This window comes from Mus caroli, unplaced genomic scaffold, assembly GCF_978045245.1.
Source record: "Mus caroli unplaced genomic scaffold, Mus_caroli_1 scaffold_6, whole genome shotgun sequence".
NCBI lineage: Eukaryota > Metazoa > Chordata > Mammalia > Rodentia > Muridae > Mus > Mus caroli.
In genome coordinates this window covers 95,567,960-95,594,505 of record NW_028227261.1, presented here as the reverse complement: position 1 = coordinate 95,594,505, position 26,546 = coordinate 95,567,960, and the positions used below count along the sequence as shown (strand labels likewise).

Here is a 26,546-nt window from a genome sequence, read left to right as displayed (position 1 = left end):
TGGGTTCTTCAGGAAAACAGACGCTGAGATGAAGGTTTTCATGCTGGAAGTTCATTGGGGCCAGCCCTCCTAATTAGTACTTGTTACAGAATGCTGTAAACAAGGATTGGGCAGAAGGAGAAGCTGACCTGTGATGTAGGGCCACGAAGAGGCCCTCAGATGACCCCAGAAGGAACTCTAGAGTTAGAATGATCAATCCAACTGCCTAAATTTGAGGGGGTTGAGGGTGGGGGAAAATCTCACTGAATGGAGACTGGCTGTGGGTGTGGTTTTTTGGTTTGGGTTTTTTTTTTTTTTTATGGTTTTTCGAGACAGGGTTTCTCTGTATAGCCCTGGCTGTCTTGGAACTCACTCTGTAGACCAGGCTGGCTTCGAACTCAGAAATTCGCCTGCCTCTGCCTCCCAAGTGCTGGGATTAAAGGCGTGCGCCACCATGCCCGGCTGTGGGTGTGTTTTGTGGGTGACTTTGCCCTGGATGGTTCTTAAGTCCAGAGAAAACTCAGCAGACAGGAAATTGGGTACTTCAGCAGCAAATTCTTTTTAAGTAGCAATTGGTTTAAGGGAAGGCTGGTATTCAATACAAGCCAGGGAGAACCATTTGAAATTCTACTCCCTCTCCCATATGTTTAGACAGGGCTAAAAGAAAGCATGGATTTGTTTTCCCCCACAGCACTACTGAGTCTATCCACCTTGAAGATGAGGCCAACCCTCAGAGTTGAATCAGGAGATGAGAATTTAGCCTTGAAACTATTCCTAATTTTTAAAAATTATTATTCTTTATTTTTTTTTACAGTCCAGTTGTTATCCCCTTCTTGGTCTGCCCTCTGACTGTTCCTCATTCCATTCCTCTCCCTACCCCCACCCCCACCCCCCACCCCCATTTCCAAGAGGATGTCCCCACCCTGCCACCACCACCCCACCAGATCTCCGCACTCCCTGAGGCCTCAAGGCTCTCAAGGGTTAGGCGCATCTTCTCCCACTGAGGTCAGACCAGGCAGTCCTCTGCTGTACCTGTGTATGCTGTGTAGCTGGCAGGTGGCCCAGTGTCTGAGAGAGATCTCGGGGCCCAGGTCAGTTGAGATTGCTGGTCTTCCCATGAGGTCAGCTTCCTCCAGTCCCTCCCCAATTCAACCGGGACCCCCGTGGTTGGATTGGGAGGGGCCTTGAAGCTTTTTTAAAGTAATTAAACCAATGCTTTAAAGTCTCTGGACTTTGAAGTTTAGCAAGCTCACCCATATTGCCTTTATGCACTACCCAGTTTAGTAAGTGCGGACAGATACGATGGTTTATAAGATGGCGATATAGTTATTACATAGTAAGTGTAAAAAAACAAAAGCAAACAAGAAAACTAAAAAACCTCAAGTTTTAACGTAATGGTCTCAGTTTTGTAAAACCAATGTGCACACTTAAAAAACTCGGGAGAAGACTAGAAACAATGGCCACAGATAGTGGGTGAGAGGGCTGGTGTAATTTCATTCTATATCAGACCAAGGAGCAGGATTTCCTTGAAGGTTCGATTAGCTCTTCGGTGAAGTCCTACAGTGTCCTTCCCTTTGCAGCACAGGCGCCACCTAGGTTTGTTCCGAGGCAGCGGCGACCCGGGCCGGGCAGCTCGCGACCCCAGCGCGGGGACAGCGGGGCGGGCGCGGCGGCTACCCCGCCCCGGGGCGGCACCCCGCTCGGCGGCCGTTCCTCCCAGCCGAGCCCGCCTCGCGCAGCCTTAGCCGCCATGTCTTCCGGGGCCAGCGTGAGCGCCCTGCAGCGCCTGGTGGAGCAGCTGAAGCTGGAGGCTGGCGTGGAGAGGATCAAGGTGAGCGTCCGTCCAGCCGGACCCCGGCGCCAGCCCCGCGGGCGACCGAGCGGCCCGCAGGAGACCGCGGCCCGGCGGGAGTGGGAGCTACGGGGCCGGAAGTGCGCCGGGGCCTCGGGTGCTCGCGAGCCGCGCGTGGGTACGGGGTGGTTTCAGGCCGAATCCCGGGTGCTTCCGGTGACACAGCCTGTCCCAGGGACCAGGTCCGATGGCTCCGTGGGCGGGTCCACAACAGGCTGGCGACACGCTGGCGACCTGGACTCTGCCCCCCCAGCTGCGGGAGGATGACGCTTAGAGATGGGGAGGGAGGCCACCGAATGAACAGATGCGAGCGAGATGGATGCTGGAGAAAGATGCTCGGCCTTCCTCATCTGCCCCATGGGGGATCCTTGAGAGTTGAGGAAGTGAGCTCCGTTTAGGATCTGTGGATTTTACAGAGATATCCAGGAGAGATTTCGTTGTGTGGACAGATGGCCACAGAAAAAGGCCGAAAGAGGCCTTTAATGAAAATATATGAGCGCGAAATAGACAAAGAGCAGAACTTGTAGCGTGCTGCCAGGGACAGTTCAAAGGAGGAAGGTGAGAGGATTGACAGAAGAGGGATGGGGAGGCTAGAGAGATGGCTCAGCTCACTGGCTGCTGTTCTGGACTCCCGGTTCAATTCCCAGCACACGCCCAAGGTTGCTCACAACACAACGTCTGTAACGTCAGTTTCAGGGGACCTGATGCCCTCCTCTGGCTTCCTCCTCTGGCTTCCTCAAGCACCAGGCATGCACATGGTGTGCACAGACATGCAGCCAAACGCCCGTGAGATAAAATTAAAATGAAGGCCCGCAAACACAGCCAGGATTTACTCTGTTGGCTGAATGTGTGATTGGCAGCTGGTGTGATTCCAAGTGTGTGGCTAGGCATGGACACACCATCATTCTAGTCAGTTCCCTCTGTCTTAGCCCTCGACCTGGTGCTATTCCAGGGAATAGGGGATTCAGGTGGATACGGTAAACTAATACACAAAATGATTTCAGATAACCAGATTTACAAGGTAAAGGGACAAGAGGCACGCAGTACAGAGACGTGCCAGTAAGTTGTAGGGGAGGCCTGACAGGTTAAAAAAAATAGTTTTAAAGAAATAACTTCCTTTTTTCTTCGAAAATAAAAAGGGTTTTGGGTTGATAGGAAAGATTTATTTTGTCAAGGAAAATGGAGGCAAGGTGACTGTAGAAGAAACAAAGATTTGGGGTGACATCTTCGGGGACAGGAAAAAAGGATATGTGTATAAAGTGCCTCTGATTATGGATTACAGCTCTTGGCGATGGCTGTCTTGTGAAACAGGAAGCTGTGTTTTCTTGTGGGACAGTGAACCAGGAGTTAGCAAAGGGCGAAGGAAGTGCTTACTGTCCACGGTGGAGCTCACCAGCCTGGGCAGTCACAGCCTTGACACCCAGATAGGAGGCCTGTACCGCTTGTGGTTCCTTTTTCCTCGCTAGTATCTGACCACCAAGGATTTTGAGGGCGGAAAACTAAAGAAGTTTGATCCAGACGGTGGATGAGCAGGAAGTATGCCAGAAAGTAGGGGTGGGGTCAGAGGCCAAGGTCTGGCTGGAAAAGGCTGAATTTTGAACCCAGACTAGAAAGAGAACGATCAAAGCCATACAGGGGGCAGCGACACCTAGTGGTCATTGTGAGCTCAGGGTAAGAGAGATTGAAGCTGTGGTCCCTTACTTTCCAAAGGGAGCAGTTACTGGTGACTGGCTGGAGCTCCCAGCAGAGAACAAGGCTGTGTGAGGAGAGAAAATGGGGAACTAAAAGTAGAGTTGTTGAAAGTGTACGGTATCACTGAGCATCAGACCTGGAAGGAAAACTGAATCAAATGACTGCTCACCCTGTGGACACGAGGAAAGAGATTCTTACCTGCACTTGACAGGGGATTGTGGAGGTAACACAGACACACACGCGCGCGCGCGCGCGCGCACACACACACACACACACACACACACACACACACACACACACACACACACACGAGAGAGAGAGAGAGAGAGAGAGAGAGAGAGAGAGAGAGAGGAGAGGGAGAGGGAGAGGGAGGAGAGGGAGAGGGAGGGGGAGGCGAGGGGGAGGGGAGGGGGAGGGGGAGAAAACAGTCAGGTGAATGTGGGCAGCCCTTCAAGGGAGTCGCATCCCAGAATCTAGTCAGCTTCATTTCAGGGCTCAGCCTTGGATGTTCTTGGCACACTGAGACACATACGCCAGGCACAGGTTTTCTAGCGTCCCTTCCCAGGGACTGCAAAGCTTGCTGTCCTGAGGAATCCTCTGGAGTTGAGTCAGATAACCCAGGAGGGACAGACAACCCCAACCTCATGGCAGGGGACAGCTTGCAGGGTTTGAGGTTTTCTCCCTCACAGAGTGTCTCCCTCGCCCCTGCTGAGGGTCCTGACCGACCTTAGTTTGTTTCTCTGAGCATCCCCACTCTACCTTTATCACCATGACCTTTATGCAGGGTCCGGCTGGCCTCCTTTCCCCAGGGGTCCTGAGAGAGGCTCGTACTCCCCACAAGTGGAGTTTACCCAGATCCCTGATACACAGTCTCTGCACAGGATTGGTTCTGCATTTCTTTGAAAATCAATAACTTACATAAGATCATTAGCTGTAATTATAATTAATGTGAAAACATTAAGTTTCAATTGATGGAAAATTTGGCTTAAATGTTAGTCTGGTTATATTGTATTTTATATACTACCAATTAAAAGTTCTAGCTCTAAAAGCAAATTCCTAAGGTTTTTCAGAAACTTGGTGGCAACTGGAAACATATGGTAAGCAGCTGTAACATACATGTAATATACACGTAACATGTATTAGTCAGTTTTCTGTTGCCAATAGCCAAGTGCCTCAGACAGAGTAACTTTTTTTTTTTTTTTTTTTTTTTTTGGTTTTTCAAGACAGGGTTTCTTTCTCTGTGTAGCCCTGGATGTCCTGGAGCTCACTTTGTAGATCAGGCTGGCCTCGAACTCAGAAATCCTCCTGCCTCTGCCTCCCAAGTGCTGGGATTAAAGGCGTGTGCCACCACTGCCCAGCTCAGAGTAACACTTTTAAAAAGTTTACTTTAGCTTATGGTTCGGGAGGGTCCAAGGTCTACCCTCTTGGAGCTGGAGAGATGGCTCAGGGATTAAGAGCACTGGCTATTCCTGCTGAGGTCCTGAGTTTAATTCCCAGCACCCACACAGTGGCTCACAACAGTCTATAATGTAGTCTCATAGAACCCAATGTCCTCTTCTGGGGTGCAGTTGTACATGCAGATAAAACACCCATATATAAAAAATACATAAGCAAGTTTCCACTCTTCATAGTGGAGATTAAATTCCAACATATAAGCCTTTGAAGGATGAACTCAAACCGTGGCTAAAACGCAATATCCCTGATTTATTGATGGTGATGATTAGTACTGTTGTGTTTGTGTTTTGTCCTAGGGACTGACTCCAGGGTCTCCCTTGTGCTAGGCAAGCATCCTGTCACTGAGCCCCACCTCAGCCCCAGAGACCACATTCTTAACCAGCAAACTGCACTTTCTGAATAGCATAGAAGAGTAATTCTGTCACTTGTTTGGCACAGACTGGACAAAGCCCCAGCCTTGTTCACATGGCAAATTTAGGTTATCAGTACGTTTTACATATTTGTACTGGGAACTTGAGAATGAGCCATTTCCTTACCAATTCGGTCTTAAAACTAGAATTCTAAATGGATTAAAGTTGCATTTCCTTTGTCAAAGAAGTCCAAAAGTATCCTACCCTCAGTCGTAGAGAGTTTCGTCTTCCGTGGTGGGACTGAGTGGCTGGAGTGAGCAGACAGCCTTGGATGATGGCAGTGGTGTCCCACCTCAGGCTGGCTCACACTGTGCTGTGTCTCAGGTCTCCCAGGCAGCTGCAGAGCTTCAGCAGTACTGCCTACAGAATGCATGCAAGGACGCCCTGCTGCTCGGTGTTCCGGCTGGAAGCAACCCCTTCAGGGAGCCCCGGTCCTGTGCTCTACTTTGAAGACTGGTGAGTTGGGGTTCGCTGTGTCATCTTGGGGCCATAGTGTCTTCAGGGCGCTGCCCAAGGGATATAGGTGACAGAGGTTAAGAAAGACTCAGAATGCTGCCCTGCCCGATGGGTACTTCTGGGCTGTAGCTACCCTGTCTGTGATACGTTGTCGCCTTATGCACACAAGCTCTTTAACTGAGCTGGCCAGCCATATTTCCTGGCCTTAATTCCCTCTGCCCCTACAGCATCCCAGAGTTGTGATCTACTCACTGGTGTTACCCACTGACTTGCATGTCTTGGGACTAAGGACTTGACAGAGGAACTAGCTGACTTGAGTCTACTTTGGGCTATAGTTCTCTAGCAGCTCCCTAAATAGCTCTGGTTTGGTTGGTTTGGTTTGGTTTGGTTTTTCTGAGACAGGGTTTCTCTGTGCAACCCTGGATGTCCTAGAACTTGCTCTGTAGTTCTCTTGAAACCACAGAGATCTCCTGTTGCTGCCTGTACTGGGATTAAAGACATGTGCCACCACTGCTTGGGACATATCTCTGTTTTAATGGAAGATAGAATGTAGCTACTGGTCTATTGGTGTGTGTGTGTGTGTGTGTGTGTGTGTGTGTGTGTGTGTGTGAGAGAGAGAGAGAGAGAGAGAGAGAGAGAGAGAGAAAGAGAAAAAATAAGGCTAAAGCAGTTTTAACAGTTGATAACTGAAGACGCATTTCTGGTGCTTTATTAATTAGAATGACATAAGTTTGAATGTTTTGCATTGAGGTTTTACATTTCTATGTTTAAAAAAGTTTTTAATGATTTATAGTAAATAAGAATGAAGTTTTAATCCACTAGGTAAAAATGAAAATTACAAGCATTTCTATAGAAAGAAGTACAACCTAGGAGTTAAAAAACTTAACAAGTCAGCATTTAGAGCATTAATAAATAGTAATAGTAGAGAAAAGGAAGAGAGTCAGAGAGAGGGCCCAAGGCAAGAAATGAAACGGGAACAGGAACCATCAAAGGCATTTTTAGAACCGAGAATTCACAGCAAGGAACAGACACAAAGCTGACCATGAATGAGACCCAGGATGTCCAGAAGCAACTCAGAGTCAGAATAAAGACACCAGAACAAACAGGCGTCAGACATGAGAACTACCACCCACATTCCAAGATTTTAAATGGCTTAATCCAGGTGGTACCCCAGCCCCAACGGATTCAGAGGGGAGCGGAGTTACACTGGCAGGCACTGATGCGGACTTTTAGAATTACTCACCCTGGAATGCCAGCGTCAGGAAAATATTTTGTTCACGTACCCATTGACAAAAAAAAGTAGTATGTCAAAGGAGGACTTACGGAAGGTGTATTTTCAAGTGATGAGCAGAACCTCAGGCTTTCTCGGCAAGTGGATCTTGAAATGATTAGCCTCATGGCCTCCTGGTGTTCTGAGTAAGGGTAATTCTACCCAATGGCTGTCAAGATGCCCTCATGACAACAATCAGCAGCTCCTTCGACTATAAACACTTCAATTTCTGGGAAGGTTTATCAAAGAATCCTCTTCATTAAAACTATTGTAAGAGATAGATCCTGTCCATTCCCAGTGAGACTGCAGGATAGGTGGGAAAGCAGCTAGTGCGTACGCCCGGGTTGTGGAATCTCTGCCTTGTCCCCCCTAGCTGCTCTGGTGTGGAGAGGAAGCAGCCCTTCTCACCCAGACCTCCTCACTTCCTGCTTGGCCCTGCCTGGTGTAGGATATGGTGAAAACAGTATGAATCCAGCAGTCTCCAACTTTTGCCTACCCACCAACCTAAAAACTGTAGGACATAGGTTATTAGAACTGGGACCAGCGTATTCCAATTTTGTTTACACAGTAAGTGATCATCTTTTTCACATGTTTGTAAAAGGAAACTGTTCACATTGAAATGGGGGCTGGTTCTGCTATCAGATATAAGTTGAACTGGGTTGCCAAGATAACTGCCTTCCGTGACACAGTTCTCCTTTACAAAGCACAGCTGTGAGTGCAGTCTGACCAGGACGGGCTTACATATTCTCTTACGTTCATTCATGTTTTCTACATTGTGCATTTTTGGTGTTCTGTGAAATGATAAGGTTTCTTTACAAGTAACTCTCACTAAAGCAACAATAACCAATGGAACTCTCTTCAACAGGGAAGCAGCTCACTGAGGAAGCCTTGTGTGCACATGGTGATGGATGACTGCCGTCAAGTCCCAAGAAAACAGCTTTCAAGAGCCAAGTCATTTTCTCTGTCCTAGAAAATGGCCTGGTCCTAGGTCAAAATCCTACAATGTTTTCCTTGTAACCTCACTACCAAACTTGCTGGATGCGCCTCTTTCACCATGGAGCCTGTGTAGCCCTGCGTGGGATAGAGGCATGTTTGATTTACTGGATGTTTGCATTTCAGGACAGAAAGGTTGTATTTCCAAAAACTGAGTATTTGTAATTTTCCTAACATTTTTGTACTCTAATAAAAATTTTTTCATAAAAATTTACAATAACTAAATGAAACAAAGTGTACGATTGGGGGAATGACTGATACCTTGACTTTGTAAAGGAAAGCTTTTTCATTTCCCAATGAGCAAATCGTCTGCCATGAACAGTAAGGTTGGGCACTGCTCCTTGGCAAATGGAAAGACTGATGTATTGTTAGGTTGCCCATCCTGTGTGAAGCCAGTTAGATCTTTCTTTAGTTCCTATACTTTACAACTTATAATTGTGATTGTAGCTTTTAAAAATGTGCCCATGCCTTTAAAAATGTTTAAATGTGGCCTACATTTAATTACATTTAATTACATTGCAATTGGTTAAAAACAAAGCATGAAGATATTATAACTTAAAAGAATTCATGTCACACGTATTTTATTGGGGTGATGTGCCTTTGATTTAATTGGGGACACTTTTAGAAGGAAAGTTTGTCTTTGTAATAATCTTTGAAGAGCTTGGAAATAAACTTTTTGCTTAATTCATCATTTTCCATGACAACAGTAGTTTGTGTTTGGTGTTGTCTTAGGGCCCCATGGATTTCTGTTTGCTGATGTGTGTGAGTGCAGAAGGTGGGATTGGGGCTGGAATCCCTGAATTCTGTTATTATCTTCAAATGTAGATGTAAGTATAACATGAAAACCAACCCTCAGTCCCCAGCCACAGCGCTCTCTGACCTAGCCCCGCATGGCATTCACTACTGAGACGTTCTCAGGAATACAAAAGTGGAGAAAATGAAGCTATCAGAGGGGCCTCCCTAATTCCAAGCATCATTCAGATGTCAGTAAATGGGATTCCGAAGTAATCATGATCTAGGTGTCCTTTTCGTGTTTCTGTTACCTGTTTAACCTAGCCATGTAGCCAAGGATCACCACGTTTGACTTTGGCAGGCCCAGGTTATGATCTGCTGGGAACCAAACCCAGACCTCTGTGTGGGCAGTCACCACCCCTGAGCTACTTCCTAGCTCCACTCCAACGAATGCCCATGCATCACAAAGTGTGGAACTCACGCTTGCTCAGAGATCCCCGTATGTACTAAACCATTTTGAACAAATTGGAACTGTCTATTTTCACTATGGTTATTTTTCATAAAGTTTCATGGTATACTCTAAATGTTTACTTTGTCCTGGTAGCAAGTGTCTATAAATTTTACCTATTACACACAAGCTGTACTTAAAATAGGTTTCATGTTACAGTTAATATTTACTTAAGATAAATTCTTAGTAATATAACCCCCGAGTCAGACTATCTAGTCATCTTACATTTTGTTAGCTGTCACCTGGACTGGGGTCTAAAAGGGTGTACAGACAATACAGGAAAATACTCTTCTCTGACATGCTGACCCTAGGAATCTGAATTTTCAACCTTTTGTCAATGTGATAGGTGAAAAACAGTGATTTATTTAGTAGACAGTACCTCTGTAACAAACAACGAAGTGGCTTATCCTAAATATTTACAAGTTTGTCTTGTTCTGAGACTATCTGTTTAGATACTTGACTTATTCTATTATGTTTCCTTTTTCCCTCCAGTTTGAAAGGGTGTTTTGTATATTAAGAATGGGAACTCTTGCTGGGTAGTGGTGGTGACGGCCCACACCTTTAGTCCCAGCACTCGGGAGGCAGAAGCAGGTGGATCTCTGTGAGTTTGAGGCCAGCCTGGTCTACAGAGTGAGACTCTGTTTCAAAACAGACAGACAGACAGACAAACAACAGAATGTGAACTCCTCCCGCAGTCTAGGGTGCAAGCATTTCTCGGCACTCTTTCTAATTGGTTTGGGGGAATGTGCAGAGCTCTTTTGGCTTCAGTTCTCCCCTTGTGGGGTGCTCCTCACTGCTTGACTCAAACTGTCAGACTGTGAGGGGTGGGGAGCTCAAGAGATGGCTCAGTGGTTAGGAGTGCTTGCTGCTCCAGCAGAGGACTGCACTGTGGTTCCTCGCACATAGCTCCCACGGCCCACAGACACCAGTAACCAAGGCTCCGGGGGCTCAGGTGCCCTCTTTTGGATTCCACAGGCACTGCACTCAATATGCACATTCCAACATGCAGATACACAATTTAATAATAAAAAATTAAACCTTAAAAAAAAAACAAGACTCTGATGGGGACTTGGGATCCTCTGGCCTCCCAGGGCATCTCTACTTAAGTGCACACACTCCACATGCATATACATAAGTGAAAGGACAGGTCTTTAAAAAGACAATAGTCCTGCGAAGCACACAGGAATCTGAATACTGTTGGGGGGTTTTATGCTTATTATGCTAATTGATAAGGCAGACAAGCAGACTTAGATATAAACACTGAGGACATGTAAAAACAATGGCATTTTCTTTGATGTAGAGTCAAGCCTAAATACTTTGGTTACTGGATTGGCATAATGAAGTAGAATCTAGCAGGTGACACTGTCCCTTCTGTTTTTTCATAAAAACTTCAGCCGGGTTTGCCCATCCACTCTTCCAGGGACTTTCTCATACATTAGACGTCGTTTCTTGGGTTGTGGTACTTGTGAGTACATTAAGTCTGTCAAAAGGAGAAAAGAAAACCATTTTATTGGGATAAGTAAATACGAAAAAATTGTTTAACATGAACAACGCACCTGTCCCCAATGGCTGTTTAAGATCAGTGCGCACATAGACTGTGTGAGCCATTCATTATCTCCTGACTCCATTTTCCTCTTCTGTAAGGTTCTATGATCTCTAAAGTCTCTCCTGGCTCTAATGTGTTTAAGTAAAACCATTGCAAATAAGCAACTCAGACAGGCTTCCTAATCCCTGAAGGTTTCCCACACATCTTCACAGACTGGAATAAGTTCAGTGCCCGGTCTGACTGACTTTTCACACATGCTTTGTTCCTTGGCTCTGCATACCACAGAGACTGTTCCTAGTGTGTTCAGTATGTTTACATTTATTAGCTCTTCAGCTTCCACTCCATCATCTTTACTTAAAAATTTTAATTAGTTTATGCATGTGAATTGTGTGTGAGCATGTGTGCACATATGTGTCTATGTGTATACATGTGTGTGCACGCACATGTGCACAGCTCCAGACAGCAGCTTCCACACACGTGCAGACACATGTGCACATGCATCAGTAAACGTGCACCCACACATGAACATTTATACACACATGCACACATGCCACACACATACACATGCAAAATAAAATTATTCAAAACTAAATGAATTTAAAAACATAGATATTTGAGTATTCCACCTATATGTCCAAAAGCTTAAGTGTCAGAATTAGAAACTTCCTGGAATTTTCTCATTGAGAAAATGGGAGAATTATATAGAGAAGCGGTCCATGTTCAAAAGTCTATAGAGTTCACATGGGTAATTATTCTAGAGTCCAAGGATGGGGTTTGATGTGGGTCATTTAGGAAACAGCTGTACAATAAAGCACAAGCAACACCATCATGACTCCTGTTATGAAAATCAGAACTAAACATCAGGAGCCAAACTAACAGCATCCTTGTATATATAAACAGTGGGAGTTTACTCAGCACAAAAACAAAAATGAAGTAACTTTTGCAGAACAGTGGATAGAACTGAAAGTACTTTAAGTGAACAGCCAGGCAATGAAAGACAGGCATGAAGAGTTTTCTTTCACTAGGTACTTGGATTGTCATTTGTATATGTGTGGGGGGTTACTATGGATTGTAATTTGTATATGTGTGTGGGGGGGTTACTATAGGTCATCAAATTATGAAAGGGACTGGGAGGCCTTCCTGGGGCAGATATAAAATGACACCTGTGACATGAAAGCAGAAGGAAATCTACTGGACAGAGACAGGAAAGCAGAAGGAAATCTACTGAACAGGGGACAACAGACAGAGCCGTTAGGAGGGGTGAGGGCAGGCAGGGACGAGGGGAGGGTGGAAACAGGATTAGGAGGCCCTATTTTAATAAAATATGGAATGTTAGGGTTTTTTTTTTTCTGGGCCCTTCTCTGATCTTAGGAAGAAGACTATGAGAAGAGAAGGTCTGAAACTTAAATTTCTCTTCTCCCACTGCCTTTCATGACAACACTACATTCATATGCCTTATGAGATCTTAACATTTTGTTCTAGGTGTTCAATGCAATAAAAAGTTATATAGAAATAAAGATATAATGAGTAGAAATGAGAAAACAGAATTGTCCTTTTTAAAAGGCGATATGATAAAACATTCAGTCAAGTCAAAAACACCCATCAAAGAGAAGATAATAGGGGTTTTTACCCAATAAAGGCAAGCAGCTCATAGAAAAGGTTTAAGTGTGTATGTGTGTGTGTGAGACACATGTGTGTTACCAAAGAAGCTGGGCTGGATAACATCGAGCCCCACAAATCCACCTGTTTCTGCCTCCCAAGTGCTGGGATTACGAGCCATGGCCACAATGCCAGGCTTTTGCACATGGTTTCTTGGTATCAAACTTAGGTCCTTACGCTTGCACAGTAAGTACCACAGTGACTGAGCCATCACCAGCCTTAATAGCTTAACAAATGTTAGCCAAATAAATATGTATACTTAGTCTGATTCTTCTGTTTAATCATATCATCATCTGCTTTACTTAAGTTTGCTATTTTTATTTTAAATTTCTTCTTTTTCTTATTTGTTTGTTTATTTTGCAACTGGTTTTCTCTGTGTAATCCTGGTTGTCTTGGAACTCACTATGTAGATCAGGCTGGCCTTGAACTCATAGAGATCCTCCTGCCTCTGCCTCCTGAGAGCTATTTTAAACTTAAGTTGACTGTATGGTTCATTTGATACTATAAGAATTTGAAATATTTTGTTATGCCCTAAGTTTGATTTTCCTTTCAAACCAAAGTTAATGGAGAACATTAAGAGTATCAATTAAAACAAACCATTCATTGAAGTTTGAGTATAGAGCTATCATTTTTAAATATTTTTATTATTTGTAGTTATGTATATGTGTTTGAATCTGCATGTGGATATGTCCAAGGAGGTCAGAGGTGTCGGATCCCCAGGAGCTGAAGTTACAGGTAGTGTGAGCTACCCAAAGTGGGTGCTGGGAACCAATGTGGGTCCTCTGCAAGAGCTATTAACCACTGTGCCATCTGTCCAGCTCCTAGCTTTAGCTCTTAAAAATCATAACTGGAAGTAGTTGTATTAACTACTAATGTTACCTGTTGGTGTTTTGTAATCTCCCCAATTAGATGAAGATACAGGGAGCCTTCTCTGTCCTAAGTAGTTTCCAGCTCTTTGGCAGAAATTAAGGCCCTTGAACCCTCTTTGATTTGCATTAGAATCAGAAGCACAGAGTGAATCCCAACTTGGAACAGCTGGCAGTTCTCTCCAAAAAGTCTCCTGGGTCCCAGCAGTTGCATTTCTGTATGTGACATCTTCCAACTCACCCCACAGACACTCTGGCTGATTACTGGAGAAGTCATCTTTTTGAGAGTACCATTTGTTGTAAGTAGTCTGTTCTGTTTCACAGCTTGGATTGAACGAGTAAATCTGTTTTCTACAACTGTTTTTCTTAAAGTCCCAGTAAAGGTGGGACTGGGAGTTCTCTGGTAAAAAGACAGGGGTGGACACTTGCATGTTACTGTGTCCTTTTGCTTCAGGACAATTTACAAAACCATGAGTGCGCCTCCTTTGAGAATCAGTTAGTGGCATTATGGGTTCACAGCATACTTGTGTTCGGCCCAGAGAAAAGACATCTGATTCTGAATCACTCCAGCTGGGAAAGGAGGGCCAGGTGATTCTCTTTGATTCTGCATTCATTAGGGAAGGGTTATTCTGCACTGGGTCAGGGCCACAGCCGGGGTCCTCCCAGCAGCCCCTCTGACTGTGCGGTGCTGCAGATGGCAGCATGCATGGAGTTGCTCTTAGCTCCACAGGAGAAGAGCTTGTGCCTTCCGAGTCTTCATAGGGATAATATTCTTCCTGTTCTTGAATGATAGGAGCTGAACTCTGAGAAATAAAGAGATCAGTTTGATTCATATCTTCCTGAAGTGATGAAATCTGAGAAGACGTTGTCATGGAGGGAGAACTAATCTTGAACAAGGAAGTGATGCTACAAAAATGCTGGAAAATTAAAAAAAAAATGTAATAGGGCTAGAAAACAAAGATGATACCTAGCTAAATCCATAGAGACTACACCGAGCTGAGTACTAATGTAAGAAATAATTAAATGCCATTAAAAGAGAACATTGTAATTTACATCTATTTTTTAGCAGCTTGATTAATTTTATTTAAGTTATTCAAATTATACATGAATACTATTCCTTGTTAAGACTTTTAAAATATCACCAATAACTCTAAAGCTCTCTTCCCTACTATGGTAGAAGTTCTTTTTTTTTTTTTTAGAGAAGTATTTATGTATGAGAGTGTACTTTCACTGTCTTTAAACACACCAGAAAAGGGCATCAGATCTCATTACAGATGGTTGTGAACCACCATGTGATTGCTGGGATTTGAACTCAGGACCTCTGGAAGAGCAGTCGGTGCTCTTAACCACTGAGCCATTTCTCCAGCTCCAGTAGAAGTTCTTGGAAGGGAAAATATAAATGTGTTAATTGAATATTTATGAACACAATGAATTTCAAATTGCCTTAAAACGTGCTAAACTGTGCTGAATTTTCTCTGTGGTTTTAAAACATATATTGTACTTGGCAGCTAATGACAATTCTGTATGAAAGTTTAAGTAAATTATTTCTTTCCTGTGTGAGATCCAAAACAAAGGCAGAGACCATCCTTCAGAAGTGCATGTGGTGCAATAGGAAGCTGGAATGGGAAGGGGAGCCACAGGAGTCTATGGCACTCACTCACCTTCAGTACTTTGCCTGGGACCTGGGGCAGGAGTTCCTGGAGCTCAGCAGGAGTTGCTATCAGGAGCCAGTGCAGTGAAGGCGCCCTGTGTAACATGAGCTGAGCCACCAGTGGATTAATACAGGGAAAATCAAGTAGGCTCATTTCCTCCTAGAAAACAGTGTGGTGTCTCCTCAGTCAGGGGTCTTCTGAGACTGACCTACTTTAGTCTACAGATTAAAACATTCGTCATTGGCTTTATAACTCAATTTGAGGAGTGTGGAAAAATAAGCTATCAGTAAGGGATTTAGGTATTCATATCTGTCTACTTCACAAATGTTTAAATTATACATTTAGAAAAAGTAACCTTAGAAGGTGAAACTTCCACCCAGGATTTATCCAACCATTCATGGGGATCTCTCGTCGACGTCATTAAATTGTGGTCTGCAATTTGTCGAATTATTAAAGCAGTCTCTTCTACTCCGGGGGCAATTATAAGCTAAAAAATAATTTCCATATGTTAGATTGCAGGGGACTATTAGGAAGCAAGATGTAGCTGCCCCTTACCCCCCCCTGCCCCCCCGCACCTGGCTGACTTCAGATCAAGATGTAGAACTCTTAGCTCCTCCAGCACCATGTCTGCCTGTACACTGCTATGCTTCCTGCTATGATAATGGTCTGAACCTCTGAAACTGTAACCTGGCCCCAGTTAAATGGTTGCCTTGATCATGGTGTCTCTTCAGAGCAATAAAACCCTAACTAAGACAGGAGCTACTGATAACTGATGCTCCTCAGGAAGGGGGAATCAGTTTTCTATAAGAATGTAGTCCCCACTAGGTCAACCATGCTCCCATAAATATAAGCAGCACAAATAAGACTTAGGGAGCTATAAAAATAAATTAAAACAACAAACAAACAAACAAACAAACAAACCAAAAGAGGACATGAAGTTGGGAGGGTGAGGAGGGGTTCTAAGAACTTAGTAGGAAGAACTGGGATGAATATGATCAAAATACATTCTTTGCTTGTATAAAATTCTCAAAAACCAGTGACTAAAATAAAATTTTAAATGTTTTGATTTTGAGTGTTCATTTTAGTTGGTAACTTTTCATTTAACCTTAGCTTACTTAGCTTAAGATACTCTTGTCAAAATTGTGTGTGTGTGTGTGTGTGTGTGTGTGTGTGTGTGTGTGTGTGTGTGTGAAAGAGAGAGAGAGAGCGCCAATGCGTGCTGGAGGGATGACTGACTCAGTTGCTTGGAGCACTTATTCTTGCAGAGGACCAGGCACGGTCCCAGCATGCACATATCAGCTCATAACCAACTGAAATGCAGTACCTGCATCTGTTATCCCTGTAGTAGCCTAGCAAAAGAGCCAGAGCCTAAGGGGGAAATAAAATAAAAATCTCGTGCTATAATGGTGATTCAAGAGGCAGCACAAGGACTGGAGATACAGCTTAGGTGAAGAGCCTTGTGCCTGGCACTTTAAGTTTGAGTCTTATACACAATAAAAGGGCGCAATTTTCACAAAATAAATATCAGCTAGTTTCTTTCAGAATACTAAACACAAAATTGTCAGTAGATACTAGTTTTTGGAGTGCATATATTGTAAAAGAGAACTTTCCTAAGTTTATAGAAAACATATATACAGTGTATAGACATATACTGTTTAAGCAGACATTTATTTCATTATTAGTTTTAGATGCTCTCAGGATGATATAATAGCTTCAATTAAATAGAACTTTATTTTAACAGGCAAACTTTTATGGTGGTGGCTATGAGTACTGCAGAATAGGAATATCAGAATAAGAATTCTGCAGTCCATGCCTAGACTAAGAGTTCAAGAACCTATTTCTGAAGTTGTAGATGAATATATTTATGTATCATCTACAAAGGGAGTTCAGAGAGCTTTTTTAAAATTAGAGAGTTAAGACTATAACTAAATGCTTTATGCTTGCTTTCCTACCACACACACAGGGTTTGAATTTGGTTATCAGTACCACACACACAAAGATTAACAAATGAAAACAAGAATAACATTTAGATAACACCAACAGCACCTTCTTTTATTTTAAGAGAATGTCCTTAGACTTTCTGGTACTTCTTTTATGGCTAAGATGCCTGGGAACAAAAAGGTACTAATAATTTATACTGATGTTCTCTAAGAGACAAAAGCCATGGTAACTAAATAAAGTGACAAGACATTCTAACACATACATACTTCCTATGGGCTTAGGAGTCCCTGATTGTTTTTGGTTGTGAGTCAGGGTCTCATGTAGTCCAAACTATCTTTGAACTCCATATGTAGCCAAAAGTAACCTTGAACTTCTGATCCTCCTGCCCCCACCTCCCAAGTGCAGCATTATCGGTATGCACCGCTCTGTTTCCTGTGGTACTGGAGGCTGAGCCCATGGCCTTGTGCATGCTGGGCAAGCACTCTACCCACCACGCTGCATTCCCAGCTCTCTCAAATTTATTTTAATAATGACATCAAGTCAGAACAGTGAGATGCCTAAGCATGTTAATGACATACTAACAAAGTAATAACAAATTGGCCATGATCACATCTTAAAGTTTATAAAAAACAAATGAACAAACAAAATGGATCACTCTTAGGATGAACCTGAAAAGCCTTTGGAGAAGTTTTTATCTGGGCAGAAGCTACCTACCCAGATGTTTGGAATGGATCACCTGCGTAGTACTTCTATTTTACCCTCAAGTGCTTTCTTTGGGTGACACCTTCCTTCTCTGTATTGTGTTCCTGTATCTGAACACAGTGCCATACATATAATTATTTACCACATGCTGGGAGAAGGCTAACCAAGCAGAGGATCCTTGTTTGAATATTTATTTAATTATATGTATTTATTTTATTTTATTTGAATCCTTATTTATTTATTTATTTATTTTTGCTAGGCCCTGGCATAGCCTCATCATTTATTTATTATAAAGATAACTTTTCTATGAATTGTACTTTTGTATGTAGTATCCATCATGAAATTGAAAATTTCAAAAAGATCTTTCTTTAATTCTCTTAACAGGTTATGATTTGACTTAACTCTGTTTAGTAGATGCTTGTTAAATATTTTTCTTTGTATCACTGCACAAGATGCCACAGGTTTACAAATAACTTAGTTTATACCTTTCAAAGTTGTGCATACTTTTAATCCCAGCACTTGAGAAGTAGGTTGTGGAGAGCTTTTGGGGCCACCTTCTAGGAATTTGGCAGGAATTTGACTTTGGGCTAGGACTTGGAAGTAGGCTCAAGAAGAATATAGCTGAGGAATGTGCTCTTTGTATCTTGATGGGTCTTGTTTTGTTTTGCTTTTTTAAAGACTGAATTTTCCTTTAGGATTTCTTGATTTATTTATGCATATGAGTACACTGTTGCTCTCTTCAGACATACCAGAAGAAGGCATCGGATCCCATTACAGATGATTGTGAGCCACCATGTGGGTTGCTGGGAACTGAACTCAGGACCCCTGGGAAAGCAGTCAATATTCTTAAGTGCTGAGCTATCTCTCCAGCCCTTGATGGGTCTTGTTAAGACCCTGAATATAGTAATCATGGGACCCTCCCTCTATGCTTTGTTTGTTCCTTGACTGCTTTGCTTGTTTGTTTGTTTGTTTGTTTGACGAGGAATGACCATATTCTTTGTATGTACCTAGAATGATATAAAAGCAGACTGGAAAAAAATAAGCCAGCTTCAGCCTCAGCACTCAGTCATGTCATACTGTTGTCTAATTGACTTTTTCTTTTCAATCCTCGCTCCCTCCCTTGAGACCCAGTTGACTGACTGAGCTGGCTTGGACAGTAGGTGAATCTTTGAGTGCAAGGCCAGCCAGGACTACACAATAACACTGTCTCAAAAACAAAAGCAGAACAAAAGAAAACACCAGCAACAAACACATCACACCCCAATAAAAGTCTAAGGGGTAATGGGGGAGGGCCTTGAGATTATGGAGGGTATGACTGGGGCAGGTTCCTCACCGAGGCAGTGTTTGAAACCTAGCTCTAAGAGATAGACAGCAGTATTCCTGGGGAAGAAAGGCCAGATGACACCTCTTCACTGGCTGAGTATGACTGAGTGGAGGTTTATGGAGCAAATGGATACCTGGGACTAAATTTTGAATCCACTTAAATTTGATTCTATTCTGAGTGAAGCAAGGAGACATGGAAGGTATGTGAGCAAGAGAACTTACCTGTGTGTACTTATCGATAGCCTTCTACCTGGCCTTTGCTGGGATGGAGAAGTGCCCAGGGTATAGGAGTAAACAGACAAGCTTCTCACACTCAGAACCTACTGTCTAGGGGATGCATTCCTACACCTGCATCTTAGCAATGGAATTGATGTCCACATATGATGGAGTAAGAAGGTAGAAAGGTGATCATTTAGGAAGGCATTTTAAAACTCTGCATGAGAGTGATGGATGCCTGAATGTAGAGAAGCAGAGATGGGTATGGAAGACTCAAGAGATATCACAGCCACACAAAGAGGGCTGTGCCACACAACGTGTGGAGATTTCCAACTGGTTGACAGAATACAGGTGCAGACCTTAATTGTCAGGATTTCAAGATCTGTACTCATAAACTACAGCAAGGCTGTGAGAACATCTGAGTGCTTAAATGAAGGAAATGGAAATGACAATAGAAAAGTAGTGAGCCCTAAACTCAGGCAAATGCCTACCTTTAGAGTGGGACACTAAGAAAAGGCCAGACAAGGAGCTCACCAGGGCACACGACCCTATCAGAATGTCTGGGGACTTGCATCTGTAGCCGATAAAAACTTGGTATAGCTTTCATAAGTAGCTTGTCTTGATCAAAAGACATTTATTTTTCTTTATATCCTGACTTTTTTTTTTAAGTTCTAACTATGGCTTGATTTTAAGTGAACTGAAACCATCACTATTGTTTTGGTTTTGAGACAGTCTCACTACAGAGCTCTCTGGTTGGCTCTGAGCTCACCATCTTTCTGCCTTAACCTTCTGAGTGCTGAGATCACAGGCACAGGAAGCATACCAGGCTTAAAGTTTCTGTCACTTATGTGTTTGCTTTGTGTGTATTTACGTGTGTATATAAACAAACACATATAGACACTTTTAAAACAGCCTCAAATTATATATTTCATAATTTGCCCCTGCTCTTTATTGGCTCTTAAGGAACTGTGTCTGTTTAATATTTCTTTTCACTGGACACTGTGTCCAGTGTAACTTTAGTTTATGAACCAGACTATAAATGTATAGGAAAGCGATACCTTTACATCCAGTTCTTCAGACTTCAGGCCTGAGGAAACCAAAGCTGCATAAATCTGTGCGAGGTGACGAAGTGTCTTTTCTGTAAGATGGTATCTAAGAAGAATGTTATTATTATATGTTTATTCATTGGACATTTTACTGCAAGCATATCCACCTCTATTTGCACTCACTCTACCCTCTCTGGAAAAGATAGTTCCACTTCCTGTCTTTAACCACGCTATTAAACCTAGGGATGTGAGGCTGTGTGTGGAGGGAGATGAGGGGTGAGGAGAGAAACCCGACCCATCCCATTCTTGTCTCCAGGGGTGAACTAAAGTTAGATACGTAGAGTACTCCATCTCATGGTCAAAGAGCAGCTTTCCCCTTCAACAGTTACCACCCAGAGCCAAGGTGACTGCTGACCCGTGAGAGCACGGGTCTCTACCTTTACCCACTCACTGTGAATATTTTAAGCAGCAGTGAGGAGATTGCCAGCTTATCACGAAGAACTCCAAGGCAAATACTCTCATGTAGGCCTCCTTCCTTGTGTTGCCAAACAATATTCCTGGGGAGATGTGAGCAAATGTGTATCCATCCCAAATAGGGAGTCGGTGACAGACCAAAGTGAGGAGACCACTAGACTCCAATGCAGCAAACCTCGTGCTTTATTGTGGTTACATACAGGACTATGGGTGTGGGGTTACATACAGGAGCAGAAATGATTCAAAGACAGCCATGTCACCAAAACCCACCCCATCATGGTTAACAGCTCAGAAAAGCTGGGAACCTAGAGCTCACTGCACAGTCTGTGCACTGCACAGCTCAATATGGTTGGAGCATGTTTTCTCCAGTCAGTTTGGTTGGTCTGAGCCTCTTCAGGCAGCTCAGCTGGTCTCTGCTTTTTTTCAGACAGCTTGGCTGATTTGCCTCTTCCAGGCAGCTCAGGTGGTCTGAGCCTCTTCCAACTGGGCTGCCAGGAAAAGACACTCTGCAACTTTCGTCTCCTCACTTTGGTCTGTCACCGACTCCCTATTTGGGATGGATACACATTTGCTCACATCTCCCCAGGAATATTGTTTGGCAACACAAGGAAGGAGGCCTACACTCTGTCAAGCTGCCTGCGAGCTGTGCAGTGCGTTACAAAGCTGTGCAGCTTTGGTGAACCATCCCCCACACTGGGGTGGGCTTTTGGTGATGTAGATTCATCGAATCATTTCTGCCCCTACAGTTAACCCTTCACCCACACTCCTGCAAATAACCCAATAAACTCTGATCCACCAGGTTGGGCTGTGGTGGTAGCCTTACTTTGTCACTGGCTCCCTACCTAGGGGAAGTAGACATGTTTGCATATCTCCATGAATGGTGCCACACTACACCCGGACAAAGTTTTTCCACAGAGTAATAGGTTGACAGAGTAACTTACTTTGCCCAAGCTGCCTATACAAATCATACGAATTCGGTTGAACACTTCTAAACATTGCAAACTCCAATTTGTGTTAAGCCTGTAACTCTGGTCATGTGTCTCTATTAAGCTTCCTGGCTGGACAAAGGTTTGTAAGTGCTATCACAACTTGTTGCTGAGAAAATTAAACACTCTGAGTAAACTAGGAAAAGACTCTTGGAGGCTTCCTTCGTCCCGGCTTTGTCCAGTGAGCTTCTTCTCTTGTTAATTTTGCTTTATGGGTTGTTTACCTAGGACTATAATAAATCATAGCCTGGAGTACAACTATATGATGCCTGTTTCCAGCAAACGTCAAACCAAGGGGGATTTTCAAAGGCCGCTGAGCTCTTCCCTGTGCAGAAACTATCGGCCTGAACAACTTAAGATAGTTCAAATCATTTCTTCTGCATTTTCAATTTCTCTCATTTGGTCAGCTTATTGAGATTCTACTTAAAGGATACAATTATCTAATGATATAAAACTATGAAACTTAAAATTCTGAAAGTAATTATATTTTATATCATAAATAAATTATCATATTGCATATTCGGATAAAAATAAAGCTATCTAAGAATATTTACATGATAACTAAAAACAGGTTGGGGTCTTCTGCTATTTTCCCTGTATTTCAATTGAACCACAAAACTATATATAAGCAGCTATCTAAAAACAACCTTAGAAAACTTCCAAATAAGTAATTTATCTAAAAAATTGCCAAGCTTTGGATGAAGCTTAAAAATGATTTATAAGTAGCACTAAGCATAAAGTGCCTCACAGGCCTTATTAACTTTCCAAGTGACAGAGCTAAAGCACAGACCACAGCCTTTACCTTGTAGTGCAGAAAGGGATGAATGCCTTGCGGGGGCTGTATGTTAACAGAGAAGGAGTTAAAAGCCAGGGTGTTCAGATTCTTAGACTCCAGGATGTGTTTGTTCTCAGGAGGTAACAATGACACAGAAAGTTTGGTAAACTAGGAAATAAGAATAGCATCAAGAAAAAAAGTGGTGGTGGCATATGCCTTTAATCCCAGCACTTGGGAGGCAGAGGCAGGTGGATTTCTGAGTTCGAGGCCAGCCTGGTCTACAGAGTGAGTTCCAGGACAGCTAGGGCTATACAGAGAAACCCTGTCTCAAAAAACAAAAAACAAAAACAAACAAACAAACAAACAAACAAACAAAAAGAGTGAGTCCTAGGACAGCCAGAGCTACAGAGAGAAACCCAGTCTTGAAAACAAACAAATAACAATAAAAAATAGCATCAAGAAAGTGAGGAAAGGGCTGGAGAGATGGCTCAGCAGATAAGAGCACTGACTACTCTTCCAGAGGTCCTGGGTTCAATTCCCAGCAACCACATGGTGGCTCACAACCATCTGTAATGGGATGTGTTTCCCTCTTCTAGTGTGTCTGAAGACAAATAAATAAATAAATAAATCTTTTTAAAAAAAGTGAGAAAAAAGTCACAGGCAATTTCAAATATATTGGTACCTTCTTTACCAACCAACTTAAAGGACTTCTAAAGCCTTCTGTGAGTTAGGTAGGATGTGGTACTATAGGGATAAGAGTGAGGAAAACTGGGAAGCAACTTGGTAGGAAAGACGATTCACTCAATGAACAACTTATGAGCATCTAACAGACAAAAGCAGTGAGCTTCAGAACAAGTACTCCAAGGAACCAACAGAGGAGAAGAAACTGAGAGCTAAGCAACTCACAGGATGGAAAGAGTCCATGAGGGAGTTCTGAGGAGATGGAGGAGAAAACACAGTAAGTGCTTGGGAACAGGTCCTAAGGGCCTGAGAACAGTTTCTCTCTAGGAAACAGTTGAAGAAGTAGAGAGCACCTGGCTAGTGGAAGGCAGTACCTCCAGGACCTCACACATGGGCTACAGTGTGTATTGTAGTCAGTAGGTATCTAGGAGCTCAGTAAAAGTCTCTCTCTTTCTCTCTCTCTCTCTCTCTCTCTCTCTCTCATTCTGTGTGTGTGTGTGTGTGTAAAATACTTGTGTGTGTATGTACATGCATATGGAGCCATAAGTTAATGACCTTTTCCTGTCCTCCTCCCTCCTTCTTCATTTTATTTTATTTTATTTTATTTTATTTTATTTTATTTTATTTTATTTTATTTTGGAGACAAGGTCTCATATGTAGCCCTGACTGGGCTGACTTTCTATGTAGATTAGGCTGGCCTTGAATTCACAGAGATCTGCCTGCTTCTGCCTGGGATTAAGTGTTCTCAACTGTGCCACAGAGCCAGAGTCTCCAGTGTCACTTCTCAGGTGCCAACTCTATTGCTTTGAGATTACAGGCTCTGTAAATGTCCTGGAACTTGTCAACCAGGCTAGGCTGGTGGCCAGGGAGCAACAGGGACTCACCTGCTTTTGCCTTTCTAACATTGGGATTAAAATGCAGACCACCATGCCCGACTTTCCTCTTCAACATAGGTTCTGGGATTTAAACCTAGGTCCTTGGATTTGTACCAAGCACTTTGCTGACTCAGCTGTCTTCCCAGCCCCGCAGGAAAGGCTTTTGTAAGAGCAGAGCAATCAGATCTTGGCTTTAGGGACATTAACTGAGTATATGACACACGCTTAAAGGAACACTGAGATTATGCGGAGACAGAAAAACATCTGGTAGTGTAACAACATGAAATAAAATCTAAGCTAAGGTACTGGTGCTATAAATATAGGACAATTGGATAGGAGGCAATGCTAAAAATTGCTAAAGGACAGACAAGAAGAAATCTAGGTTTGAAGGGGACAGAGAATATGCAGTCAGTTCATATCTGAACATGCTAACTTTGAGAGTTTATGGAATATGAAGATCGAAATATTTAATAAAGATTTGAACTGGAGAGATGGCTCAGTGGTTAAGAGCACTGACTGTTCTTCTAGAGGTCCTGAGTTCAATTCCCAGCAACCACATGGTGGCTCACAATCATCTGTAATGAGATATGATGCCCTCTTCTGGTGTGTCTGAAGATAGCTACAGTGTACTCATATAAATAAAATAAATAAAAACCTTAAAAAAAAAAGGAATTAGAGATTTAGTGGGGCATGGTGGCACATGGCTTTAATCCCAGCTCTTGTGAGGCAGAGGTAGGCAGATCTAGCCTGTTCTACAGAGTAAGTTCCAGGACAGCCAGAACTACACAGTGAAACCCTGCCTTGAAAAAAAAAAAATAGAGATTTATGCCAGGAATTCCCCAGAAAGACTACAGATACCAACATATACTGATGAAAGCTGTAGTAGATAAGATGTATAATGAATAAAACAGAAGAGAAAGAACTCACAACAAACACATTTAGAGGCTGATTCAAAGAAGATATAAAGCCAGGGGAAAGATCTTAGAAAGGTGGACATCCAAAGGAGAGTTTGGAGTGACACACATCTGACCCAGACAAATGCTTCAGAGCAGTGAAAGGTAAGAATAATGACGTTCATGAGACAGCGGCCTCCACAAGCAAAGACTGGCACAGAGGCGGTGGGGCGGGGGCAGTGGGCAGGCGTGGGGAAAGCCAGCTGGCACAGGAGAAAGGAGAAACAATTATTCTGCTTATCAGTAAAGGAGAGAAAGCACAATAATACCTCATGCCATTGTCTGGACATGGCATTTTCTAATGTTTTGGTTACCAAAGTACAGGAAGGAGTTATGTGTTCAATCTATTAACATGATTTTAGATGAGGTTTAAAAGTGATTTATCATTTAGCAAAGAAGCCCAAGATTACAAAGAAATAAAACACTTAAACAATAATGCTTATAATAATGAGATGGGACAGGAGAGGATGATCTGAACAGAATGCCCAAGACAGCGTGTGTCATGTGCCTCCACCCCCACAGCCCCTCAGTTAAAGCACACTATATGAATAGCGTGGCGTGCCATGAGCATCTGTGTGCAGAGAGGACTAAGAAGACTCTAACTATGACTATGGATAGAGAAATGTTTGCCTACTGTGAATTTAGTGTTTCCTTGGAATACAGTATTATCCAGCAACAGCTGTACTGGAACGACAGTGCCATTAATCTCATAATGATGTTGTCTGATGCCTTCTCATGATGTAACTCTTCTAGGTCCTATAAAAGTAAGGAGATGAAGATACATTAGGTCGACTACTGCTTAAAATCTGCAACAGTCTGCCATATCAACGACAGCTTAAGAGGCATAGGTATGGTTTCCTATTTTGTGTAAAAATTTAAATTCCATGGAAATGGGGGAGAGCTGCAGTAGACATAAAACAAGAGACAGAATCAACAGGGAGCCTTGTGGGTCTTCCAGAGCCCAGGATATGATGCAAAGGCAGAATCAGTGCTCCTGTGATGGTCAAGGCTTTTGTGGGCTGGGACATGGCTACTCTGGGGCAGCAGAAAGCACATTTGAAAGCCTATGGAATAACCTGTTGGTGGTGCAGTGGGAAAGAGCACTTGCCCTGGAAGGATGGTGGCCTAAGCCAAGCCCTGGAGCCTGCCTTGCACAGTTAAAAGGGTGGGCTCAAAAGACTTCCCGGGTTTCTCCACGTCTGGACCTTCTTTTCTTTTACTAAGACATTTTGATAAAGTGTGTAATTCATGACATGTCCTTCTTCTAACAGTAAGTTCTATAATTATGGATTAAGACATTTTTTCTAAGTCAACCAATAATTAGGAACTTTAAATATTCACGACACATGGACTTGAACTTTCCCATTATATCTTTCTTATATTGTAACATTTGCTCCTCAAATCAGAGTGTACTTCACCACACTTACCAATAATTTATAGTCTCCGTATCATCAAACCTGATTTCTAATCTCCATTTCCTTGCATCTGGTACTTTAATCGGGCA

At 43.0% G+C, this 26,546-nt stretch overlaps 2 protein-coding genes across 2 annotated transcripts in view; one reads left to right on the top strand and one right to left on the bottom strand.

Moving 5' to 3' along the window:
• Nucleotides 1-1,676: 1,676 nt before the first annotated feature.
• Nucleotides 1,677-8,811, top strand: Gng10 (G protein subunit gamma 10). The gene is made up of 3 exons (XM_021160304.2): nt 1,677-1,810; nt 5,713-5,844; nt 7,980-8,811. Exons 1-2 carry the CDS (start codon nt 1,730-1,732, stop codon nt 5,836-5,838), a joined length of 207 nt encoding a protein of 68 aa, XP_021015963.1. The 5' UTR covers nt 1,677-1,729; the 3' UTR covers nt 5,839-5,844; nt 7,980-8,811.
• Nucleotides 8,812-10,385: 1,574 nt separating this feature from the next.
• Nucleotides 10,386-26,546, bottom strand: part of Shoc1 (shortage in chiasmata 1) — a 71,727-nt gene continuing 55,566 nt past the window's right edge. Inside the window, exons 23-28 of the mRNA XM_021160305.3 lie at nt 25,677-25,798; nt 20,311-20,404; nt 15,426-15,557; nt 15,080-15,229; nt 13,432-14,335; nt 10,386-10,827 (exon numbers count right to left, since the gene is read on the bottom strand). Coding sequence (XP_021015964.2) covers nt 10,727-10,827; nt 13,432-14,335; nt 15,080-15,229; nt 15,426-15,557; nt 20,311-20,404; nt 25,677-25,798 — 1,503 coding nt within the window. The 3' untranslated portion in view covers nt 10,386-10,726. The remainder of the gene's footprint in view (nt 10,828-13,431; nt 14,336-15,079; nt 15,230-15,425; nt 15,558-20,310; nt 20,405-25,676; nt 25,799-26,546) is intronic.

Coding starts and splice junctions, on each gene's coding strand:
- Gng10 (XM_021160304.2), top strand. CDS start 1,730: ATGTCTTCCGGGGCCAGCGTGAGCGCCCTGCAGCGCCTGGTGGAGCAG. Junction 1,811..5,712: donor CTGGCGTGGAGAGGATCAAG/GTGAGCGTCCGT, acceptor GCTGTGTCTCAG/GTCTCCCAGGCAGCTGCAGA.